General features: G+C 32.2%; 1 protein-coding gene across 4 annotated transcripts in view; it reads left to right on the top strand.

Annotated features, from left to right (window-relative positions):
- The window catches only part of LOC149136630 (uncharacterized), a 469,724-nt gene extending 458,233 nt beyond the window's left edge, over positions 1 to 11,491 (top strand). For 2 of the 4 annotated variants that reach the window (XM_089349365.1, XM_089349367.1), the window contains exons 3-4: positions 6,929 to 7,050; positions 11,315 to 11,491. In XM_089349365.1, the coding sequence (XP_089205491.1) occupies positions 6,929 to 7,050; positions 11,315 to 11,347 (155 nt within the window). In that variant the 3' untranslated portion in view covers positions 11,348 to 11,491. The remainder of the gene's footprint in view (positions 1 to 6,928; positions 7,051 to 11,314) is intronic. The other 2 variants (XM_089349366.1, XM_089349368.1) reach the window with 1 other exon arrangement.
- The last annotated feature ends 674 nt before the right edge of the window (positions 11,492 to 12,165 follow it).

Below are 12,165 nucleotides of genomic sequence, written 5' to 3'. Positions count from 1 at the left end.
TTCCCAGCCACTCCAGTACAATTTCTTATTTTCTCCTTATATTTCTCTTTGCTGTTTTTATTTTTACTGCTTCTGTTCAGTGGAACAGTTCTTTTGTTTTTCTCTCTTCATTTATTCAGATCACTCGAGCCACTCCACTCAGTTAATTTTTTTTCAATATTTTAAAATCATTTATCAATGATTTTATGTATTTGTGTCTGGTTTATTATATCTGGAATCTGTTATATTGGGGTTTTTTAATCCAAGAGTTTAACTGTATTTACATTTTAGTCTTATTGTAGAAAGATCTGCATAAAATGTTATACAATATGAAAAGTTAGATTTTTTTTTGTTAAATTAAAATGTATGAAAATGTTAGAAAATTTACAATTTTTCCAGTCTGATTATTTTTTGATAAAAGTAACTTTGTAGGAAAGTTTACAAGAAACTCATAATATATGAAAGGGAGAAATTAAAACTTGATTTGGGAAAAAAATGATTTATTATATCTCTCCTTTTAAAATATTCACTTATTTTGATATATATTTTATTTGTTTTTGTTTTTTTGTGAAATTGTCTTTTATATTAATATTGGCTTCTAGTTAATGTTCTTTTGTCTTATTGCGTTGATTTAATAATAGTATTAACTGAACATAGTGAATTAGAAAATTTTTCAAAGTTCAGATATGGTTATAAATTATATTTTATTAGTAGTTCTGTAAAAATATAACATTTTAATCAGCCTACCACCAAAGAACAAGTTATTTATTGTACAATAACAACACTTGCATGATTCAATTAAAAAAACAAAACAAAACAAAAGCCAAACTATTTTCAGACTTATTTATTGCATAAAGAAAATACTTCAGAAAACTTTTCCATTTAACCAACCCTATTAAAACAAAGCAAAAGAATAACATAAAATTTTTGAATCTCTTCAGTTAAGTTACTGTTGGTTTCAATTGGCACCTTTTGATTGTCACATAATGAGATTTTTAGTTTATATTGAGATATTCAATTTATAGGTGCAAGCAGGGCTGTGTGATTAAGAACTTTACTTCACAACCATGTGGTTTCAAGTTCAACCACATTTTGTGACAAGCGTCTTCTGCTATAGCCCTGGACCAACCAAAGTTTTGAGAGCAGATTTGGTAGATGGAAACTGAAAGATTGCTGTATATGTATGTGAAACGTCAAAGTCACAATATTTTTGTATAAGAATAATAAGTGTGTGTGTGTGTGTGTGTGTGTGTGTGTGTACACACACACACACACACACACACACAAAGGGATGCTGAAAAGTTCCTGGCTTTGAGCAAAAGAAAGTACAGGAGGATCAGTTAATTATGATTTTATTCAACATATCCCCCTCAGAGATTCACACAGTTATTGCAGCAGTCCTTCAGTTTCTCCAAGACCTGTAAAAGAACTTAGATGGTTGGGCCTTCAACCAGGCCTTTTGCGATACCCTTGTATATATATCATCATCATCATCATTTAATGATCATTTGATCATAATACTGGCATAATGAGCAGTAATTTGTCCTGTGAAGTTAACTCCAGCTTAAAGGAATTTGAAGTCAATATAATGAAACACAAGTCTTCAGAAATAATTCTGCTTATTCTCTTATGCCTTCACTGATAGCATTTCTATTCCTTTTTTTGTTGTTGTGGTTGTTGTTTCACCAGATCCATAAGATTTATGGTAAAAAGACTTTCCAACTACAATTTTATTATTTTATTTTGTTTGGCAAGATGCATCATCTAAGTTTACATTTCTTCGTATTTCTTTCCTTTCTAAGGCAGTAGGGTTTGATTTGAGGGTAATTTGATGGTTATTTCTAGAAGTTAAATTGATATCCCCATATTAGTTCAATACTTTTTGCTTGTATTTTGAGTGTTATATCTCTACATCTAGATATGGATCTAAAATTTTTAAAAAATAAGAAAATTTTCAACTTCACAATTTAACTTTAAAGAAAAAACTGTTTAAACAACTAGCTCAATAAAATGAACATCACTATTATCATCATTATCATAGTCATCGTCATGATGACCATCATCATAATTTCAAGTCTATTTTTCCATGCCAGCACAGATTGGACAAGAATTTTTGGACCAAATCAATTCATATTCAGAGTTACTTCTTTCCTAGATGGAAAACATCTGGGCAACATGTTGCACTTTGTTTTGCTCCATCGCTTAGCATGGCCTATTTTCTACAGCTGGATTCTTTTATTGCCAGTTACTTTGAAAAGTGTACTAGGTGCAAGATAACCAAACACATAGAAATAAAAAATATGTGGGGAAAAATATTCACTAAGATATAAAGAATTCAGTTACACAACATGTATACACACACACACATAAATAACCTCTATACATTGGTGCAGGCATAGCTGTATGGTTTAGATGTTTGCTTTCCAATTATTTGGTTTCAGGTTCAATCTAGCTGTACAGCACTGTGGGCAAGTGTTTTCTCCTATACCAGAGTGAACAAAGTCTTGTGAGTGGATTCTGTTTATAAAAACTAAAGGAAGGCTTCTTTGACTAACTGTGTGTACGTCTGTGTTTGTTTACATTTTGCTCTGTGGAGGCGCAATGGCCCAGTGGTAAGGGCAGCGGACTCATTGTCATAGGATCGCGGTTTCGATTCCCAGACTGGGCGTTGTGAGTACTTATTGAGCGAAAACACCTAAAGCTCCACGAGGCTCCGGCAGGGGATGGTGGTGAACCCTGCTGTACTTTTCCACCACAACTTTCTCTCACTCTTTCTTCCTGTTTCTGTTGTGCCTGTAATTCAAAGGGTCAGCCTTGTCACACTGTGTCACACTGAATATCACCGAGAACTACGTTAAGGGTACACGTGTCTGTGAAGTGCTCAGCCACTTGCACGTTAAATTCATGAGCAGGCTGTTCCGTTGATTGGATCAACTGGAACCCTCAACGTCATAAGCGACGGAGTGCCAACAACAACAACATTTTGCTCTATGGAAGTTGTGATGTATGAGTGGTGTTCTTAGTTCTCTTATTAATAAATCATCTGTTTGCTTAATAGCTTTGAAGCATTGTGGAAAGAGATCCCTTACATGAAAATCAATAAAGGTATGTGACAGGAAGAGCAAGTGACTGTGAAACAGAGTCTGATAACATTTTTGTTTAACTCATATAAGCATGGAGAAAGGGATATAAAACAAAGGAATATACATACACATAATATATAATGTAACACACACACATGTAAGCACATAGCTGCTTAACAAGGTGGGGTAAATAGTAACCAATGATAGAGTAAATGATATTGCACTGAAGCTGAAACAATTTCACAAACTCTTACTCAGAGTTTCACATAACCATTCGCCAGACAGTTGTGAGAATTTAAAATGATAATTCCAAAATTGAATTTTTTGGGTTTTAGCTTCAATAATAATTAATAATGATGATGATAATAATAATAATATATATATATATATATATATATATATATTTGTTTTGTAAGACTATGATTATCATGTAAGATTATTATTATAATTATTTGTAAGATTAAGATTATCATGTGTTGAAACAAATATTGTTACATCATCATCATCATCATCATCTTTTAACGTCTGCTTTCCATGCTAGCATGGGTTGGACGATTTGACTGAGGACTGGTGCAACCGGATGGCTACACCAGGCTCCAATCTAATTTGGCAGAGTTTCTACAGCTGGATGCCCTTCCTAACTCTGAGTTACATTTACAGATATTGTTATATTTGTGTCTCCTCTTCTCTCTGGTCTTGTCCTCCAGGAGAGAAAGTTGTTGAAGTGGTCACACAATGTGTGACACAAGAATTCTGACAAAAAAAACTTATAAATAAACTAATGACAATTTTAGCATATGTATTGCTGAAGCAAGTGGACTCTTACATTGAAAATGACATATAAGTGTTCAGCTCTTGATAAGCAACCTGCACAAATAATTTGATTATAGTGATCAAGTGTATGTGCTGTGTGTTAGCTCACTCTATCAAATCAACATTGCCTAAACTGGTGCACAGTGTACCACACATCAGGTATTGAAGTGTTCGCAGAGCAATGTGAGATGAAGTGTTTTGCTCAAGAACACAATGCACCACCTGGCCTCGGAATTGAAACTAGGATATTGTGGTCATCAGTGCAACACCCTAACCACTAGGCCATGCATACTTACAGTAGTAATAATAATAATAATAATAATAATAATGATAATAATAATCCTTTTCTACTATAAGCACAAGGCCTGGGTTAATAATAATGAAGCTGAAGTGAAGATCAAATTCATAGTGCATGTTTGTTGGCAAAATATGACAATCCCAAATGCAACAGTATATATCTATGCACATATGTATGTATATTATCTTACATGTGTATCATGAAAATATAATATACAATATTCCCTTTTTTAACGTTATCATGAAGGTATGTCCTGGCATCTTGTCACCACCATATTTACCTGTCATATCTACCTGGACACCACTCAAGCCTCCCCATCCACCCGTATTACTATGGATCTTCTCATCATGTTCCTCTTCCTCTCACAACTCCTTGCTTAAAATGACCATCTCTTATCCTCCGTTAAGTCTTGCATAATACAAGGGAATCTCACTAGTGCTGGTGTCAAGAAAAAATGTATTTACACTATATATGCATTACATAACATTATATAATGTGTATGTGTGTTTGTATGTTTGTATACATGTGTGTGTATATATATATATATATATATATATATATATATATATATATGAGGACTGCTGTGTAAAGAAGTGTTGATTTAACTGTGGAGGGAACCTATGGTAGAAGTAAACCCAGGAAGATATGGGACAAGGTGGTGAAACATGATCTTCGAAAATTGGGTTTCTCAAAGGTAATGACTAGTAACTGAGACCTTTGGCAATATACAGTGCTTGAGAAGACTCGTCAAGCCAAGTGAAGTCATGGCTGATGCTGGTGTCACATAACTGGCACCTGTGTCAGTGGCACATAAGAAGCACCTTTTGAGTGTTGGGCCTCATAGAGGCAAAGTGGCTGAGCTCCTATTGAGTGTTGGGCCTCACAGAGGCAATGACCAATACCAAGGCTTAGTGGTTAGGATATTTGGCTCACGATCATAAGGTTGTGACTTCAATGGAGTGCCTGTTCTATATATATGTGTAGTTTAGTGGTTAGGGTATTCGGCTCATGATCGTAACATCTTGAGTTCAATTCCTGGCGATGTGTTGTGTCCTTGGAGCAATACACTTTATTTTCACATTGCTCCAGTCCACTCAGCTGGAAAAAATGCATTGTACCTGAATTTCAAAGGGCCAGCCTTGTCACATTCTGTGTCACATTGACTCTCCCTGAGAACTGCATAAAGAGTACATGTGTCTGTGGAGTGCTCAGCGACTTGCATGTTAATTTCACAAGCAGGCTGTTCTGCTGATTGAATCAACTAGAACTTTTGTCATTGTCTTATCCGATGGAATATCAGTTATATATTCACACACACACACACCTGTGCAATTTAAAGTATTCATTATTTATAATGAATTTGCCATGGCAAGAAGCCACAAATATGGAGTAAACCTATTTTCTTGTTTTCATTTAATATTCCTGTAGTTGACTGGATGAATCCTGTATAAAATATGTTATAGACCCAAGTTATGCAATTCTCTGAAATAGTTTTAGAAATTGTCTCAAAAGCATAAAATCCTTCTGATAATGTCTTAAAGCAGAGTATTCTCTATACCCACTATGGTGTGCTTTATGAAAATAGATATATTATATATTCAATAGATTTTATAGAATTTCCACCTGATGTAGGCCATAGAGATCAAGCGCATATGAATATAATCAAGAGCAATTTACCAGAAATCAATAGTTATTTTAGTGCTTATGCTGTATCCGAGCAGGGTTTCACAGCAACCGTTTTTAGAATTTCTTTAGAAATATATCAAATGTACATTTTCTTGTTCAAAGAGTCTGTGATATTTCTTCTTGTGCTTCCTGTTAAAAATACATAGGTATTATTTTATTTTATTTTATTTATTTTTTTTTTGTATCTTTTCCTTATAGCGTTAATATTATTATCAGCATGATCATTGGAATATGCTGCTGTGTTTGATGAGGTCTACCTTTTACAATCAATTTCTCATCTTCTATTATCATCACAGCCATATAAACAACACCTGATACCTCTAATACTCTGCAACATTATCTCATCTCAACCTTGTTCAGATTAACATGGCATTCTCAATATATGATATTTTATGTTCATTCTGTTTCAAGCTTCACTCTTTATACATCACTACTAAATATGTTATCCACGCATCTAAATTACACATTATAAAATCCCCTATTTCAAAGTGAGCCATTTCTATTATCATTTCTACGTTCTTGATACAATAGGAAACCTGTTACTCATAACCTTTTATAAGAAATTGATTATGTGTCCCTATTTCTCTAATACATCAAGATTGCCATCTTATATAGCCTCTGACTTCACTAGTTCAATCTTAAGAGTTATCTGAATTATTCTAAATGTGTAAATTCTTATATACAACAAATGACTGCTAACTTTGAGTCCTTTCCTTTTTTTTCTTTTTATGCTAATGAAATTTTTCTACTCAATATATTGAGGTTCAGTAATGTTCATCAATAAAACTTTCACATTTAGCATTCATAACATGCAAGCCAATCTGTCATCTTCGGGTTCTAATTTAATATTATATATCATATTATATATCGATGGCTACAGTGAGGAATAAAAAAAATTACAGAATTTTTTTTTTTTTTTTTTTACATTGCCAGTAGATATTTGCATCTAATTATAATTTTCACTTTACTTTATGCATTCATGTAGTAAAATGTACAACAAAAGTTTTCTTGGAGTTTAATAAATTTACTGCATAATCTGTCATTATCTTTTATCTTTTACTTGTTTCAGTCATTAGACTGCAGCCATGCTGGGGCACCACCTTGAAGAATTTAGAGTCAAATGAATTGACTCCAGTACTTGATTTTTTCCAAGGCTGGTACTTATTATATCAGTCTCTTTTGCTGAACCATGTAAGCATACCAATACTTGTTGTCAAGCAGTGATGGGAAACAAACACAGGCACAAAGAGACACACACACATACATACATACATACATACACACACACACACACACACACACACACACACACACACACAACAGGCTTATTTCAATTTCTGTCTACCGAATCCACTCACAAGGCTTTTGTGCTATTTTTACATTTTCTTTGAATCAAGTTTCTAAGTGGTTGGATGTAGGAGGTTAGTGTTTAGCGCTATTGTATGTGGTATTTTTTTCTGTCACAATCATTGTTGATGCAACAGATAACTTTGTTTAAGTTGTATTTTATATCTGCTTTACCATAGTGGAATGGATTAGATAACGTTTCTGTCACAAACCTTTTTAGTTGCTGCTTAAATCATGCAGCAATGTAGAGTACCTATTCTAAAACAAGGATATATATATATATATATATATATATATATATATATATATATATATATATTATAATATATGTGTGTGTGTGTGTCTCTGTTTGTGTCTGTGTTTGTTCCCTTCCACCACTTGATAACCAGCATTCATGTTTTTACATTCCCATAACTTAGCAGTTCAGCAAAAGACACTGATAGAATAAATATTTTTAAAATAGATAAATAAATAATTTCTGGGGTCTATTTATTTAACTAAAACCTTTCAAGGCAGTGCCCCAGCATAGCTGCAGTTAAATGACTGAAAGAAGTAAAAGATAAATCACACACACACACACACACACACACACACACACACACACACACACACACATATATATATATATATATATATATATCATACCTTACTATACATTTCCAATTTTCCATAATATGCTGTTTAGTACATCGTTATTTGATTAATTCACTACCTTGGCAACAAAATTACCATTATGTAAATATCACCTACTGGTTTATTAAGTTGTTATATGTAGTGACTATAAATATCCATAAGCTATATTTTTATCTCCAAATAGATAAAGTGGCTATGTGGCCTCTTTGGCCAACTGACACAACAGGTGCTTCCCTATCATGGAAACTTTTACTTACAGCTAAATGAATTAAATTATCTGTACTCTAAATCCATCGTTGATAACTTTTTCATAAACTTTTATGAAGCAAAGTTTGACAGTGGCTTCAAAGTTTCATCTTACTAGCAATCACTGTATATTTGTGGTGTGTGTGTGTGTGTGTATGAGAGAGAGAGAGAGACTTTTCATAATATACATTCCTATATGTGTGTGTGTGTGTGTGCGTTTAATAACAATTTCATTGCTATGTATACATATATATCTAATTTGGGTGTTATACTTCTTACAAATTGCATTATACATTTCTGTCATTATACAAGTTATACATTATGGCTACTCATATTTTGTTGATATTTATAGGTAGCTTGTAACTATGTGATTTATATCTTAGTCAAACTTTCCAATATTCCACTTCCATTGTGTCACTTCAATATATGCTTACATCTGTCTCTCTCTCTAAAATAGTCGCACATGTATATGTTATATGGTGGGTTGCTCACCCAAGAAATTATGTTATGTTAATGCTATTTTTCTATTTATGAACTTTAACATTGCATTAAAATTGCAAATTATATATACATTTTTTAAATACATTTTCATTTAACTAGTGTTTCTGATTTTGCAACCTACCACAAAATATTCAACTCTAGTTATTAACTTCTATTTAAGCTATGAATCAACTGTTAAGATTTTAATGCATATGATATTAAACATCATAAGCTGCAGCTCTGTTATATTTAAGAAGATGAGATAGTAAAGGCCCTAAGCAACAAATATAGAGTTTGTCCCTTCATTGAACATTTGCTCATGTTTTTCATTTCAAATTACCATAAATCATTTACATTTTTCTCGTAAATCATATTTGGTAAGAAATTAAATTGCAAATTGTTTGAATTTTTCATAGAGTTTAATAATTATACTAATTTTCTATAAATATCCAACCTAATTTTCCATATCTTTTATCAACATAGGCATTCCAAGAGAAAGTTTAATACAAGAATTAATATTTTTAGATGATGTTTGAGAAATCACTGTAAAAGTGATGTGAAAGCATGTTTGCTTTTGCCTATTATGTACTATTTCTATATTGAGATCTCTCTCTATCTCTCTGTACACACACATTTTCAGAATTTTTGTTAGATACCTCTGTCCTTTCTGTGGTTAGTTTAGAAGATAAACTAATGTTTTCTAAGATTGTTATAGCAATCTCTTATATACTTTATCATTCTCATTGTTCAGGATGCTGTGCTCTGCTTTAAATATATTATCATCATCTTTAAGTAACTGTTTTATTATATGACGCTATTTTTCTTAACTTTATTTCAAGTTGTTGATCATTTATTGTCTTTCATTTTTGAATGACTTACATTAAATTTGCTTTCAGCAACCATCCTCAAATATTCATCAAATGACATTTCAAGGTCAATACTTTAACAGAAATAATTTAATTCAATATGAAACTTGTCCTATTACAATATTATGCATTTCATATAATCAATGGATTTTTTAAAATTTATAATCTATTTATATAAACCATTATTGAGTTTGTAATACTTGTTCAATCCAATCATCTATTTACTCAATACACACCTAAACAAACATCAATGAATGTATTATCATGTATGTTCTCTTATTTTTAAGAACTCTTTAAAGTTTACTATCACTAAAGAGTTAATCTCTACCCAAAAGAGAAAAGTCAGGCAGCAGCTTAGTAGAACTTTAAGGAAAATACTTTTAGTGTTCTAACAATAGGTTAACATTTCTGAAATCTGATGTGGTTTGTTCTACCTAGGCAGGAATCTCAGCTTCTTCAGTTTTCTTTGTAAACACTACGTAATATATCAAAAGTACCAATGATTATAGGTGCCAATATCAATCTGTAATCTGGTTATATAAGCTGAAAGTGTATAAGAAACAATCTTGTTGTATTCCAGATAATTATATCAGCTCTGCTGTTTGCATTTGTTGGATATCTTAATTGGTATTTTTCTACACTGTTAAAAGGTATTAATGCACCAGTATCACTAAAAGTTTTGACACTTCCATGTGTAAAGTCATCTATACAAACACCATTGTATAGTGCTTTAAGAATTATATTATAACACCTGTAGAATTGATATTTTGTTGAATGTATAGATTCATGTTAAAGCTTATGATTTATACATATGTATATTTGGATTATTGTTTCTATCTTAGTTTTGATTTCTCTCCTGGAAAAAAAATGAATAAATTATGCAAATTTGGATAAGTTCATGGAGAAGTATTTCAGTTTTTTACCTTTTCTCATATTTTCCGGAGACATTGAAATGTTCATTGATTAAATCAAAGAATGTTTCTCAAATATAGCAAATCCATGCTCTCTAGAAGAAGTTAAACATACTTCATATCAACCTAGAATCCACTTGCTCAACTGACAGGACACTATTTCACCTTGAAAAGAATTATTAAATCAAGTTAAACTAACATAAATTTTATTTGGTCTTACAACACCAATTTTATTAGTGTTATCCTGTAAAGTTGTCTTATAAATTTCAGTTACAATGAGTGTTCTGATACCAAGGTCTATTACTGTGGAATGTTTTGATAACAATTTATCTTCATTTGCTTACCTTCATACACTCTCACACATGTGTATGTGTGCACATATGCATACAATATACACACACACATGTGAATATGTATGTTTCCATATACACAATATCTGCTCTGCTGGTTATGGCAATCAGGATTCCAGTTGTTTGATCAACTGAGCTTGCTTACACATCAAATTACAGTATTAGTGGCCAGTATGCTCTGCTCATATATGTCCTTAATATAATCCTCAGGCAGAATTAGCATCACACAGAATCTATCAGGACTGACATTTTGAATTAAAGGTACAGTTCCTCTAACAATCTTCCACAATTCTTGTTTATTCAGTTTCAATCACTAAATCTGGAGTGACTTGAGTCTGCAATACAGACATATTGTCCAGAGCTGCTAAACTGTGAGGTTGATGAACCTCGGACCTCATGGCTATAAAGTGAACTTCTAAACAAATTGCCATGCACACACACACACACACACAATTTGGCAACAAAACTAAACTTTGATAAGTTGCTGTCTCCCGCCCCCACACTTTTGTTCTTATTCAAAGGGGAGAAGTCCTACAATAATTTTTACTTTGTAATTATTTTTCATATTTTCCCCTCAGTATCTTAGATTGTTCTGTCATTTTCTTTTATTTATCTACTTCAGGCTAAAGTGGAAAGTGTGTTAGACTATTTGTAAACTGAAGCTAAGAAAACAGTGAAAAAAACAAAAAACAAAAACAAAATCAAAACCGGGTATGAAGTTTACATGCCCCTAACAAATTTCTGGATTTACTGGTGTTTGCTCTGGGATATGACCAACTTAAACAATGGAGAGTATACCAGAGGAGAACTGCTGTGGTTCAGGACTGACAATCATCCATTCTCAGTGGTACAATGGTAAGTGTATTCATAATACCTTTATTTATTTCTTCAGGTCATGAGCATCATTTAAATATCTAATTTCTTGAGACATAGCTAAGAAAAAAATTAATAAATAAATAAAATAAATAAAAAATATATATTTACTATTCTTTCTTTTGTGAAGTCTAATTTATTGTAAAATATATTTTTATTTCAGCAATATATCTTACCTCTTATTGAATTATACCTTTCTATAAAAGCAATATTTCACATTCATCTATGTTTATTTCTATTTTTCCTTATATTATTTAATGGGTGCAGGTATAACTATGCAGTTAAGAATTTTGCTTTATGACTACATCATTTCATGTTCAATCCTGCTGCACGGCACCTTGGGCAAGTGTCTTCTACTATAGCCTCAGAGCATCCAAAGTTTTGCAAGTTAAATATAATACATGGAAATACAGAAGAATCCTATCTGATGGATCTTCCAAATTTATGGATGGCAAGTTAAATCTTTTACTTGGTTCAATATACCCATTAGACAACTAATAGATGTGAGATCTATACTGCAGCAGTCAAGCTAGATTTTCAGTCTGAGAATAACTTCCTCCTTTCCAATTTCAGGCACCCTAAAAAGAGTATTGGGAACTA

Source organism: Octopus bimaculoides, chromosome 3 (assembly GCF_046866305.1).
Source record: "Octopus bimaculoides isolate indiv1 chromosome 3, ASM4686630v1, whole genome shotgun sequence".
Lineage (NCBI taxonomy): Eukaryota > Metazoa > Mollusca > Cephalopoda > Octopoda > Octopodidae > Octopus > Octopus bimaculoides.
Note: the sequence above shows the minus strand (reverse complement) of the source record. Positions and strands in the feature narration are given on the sequence as shown.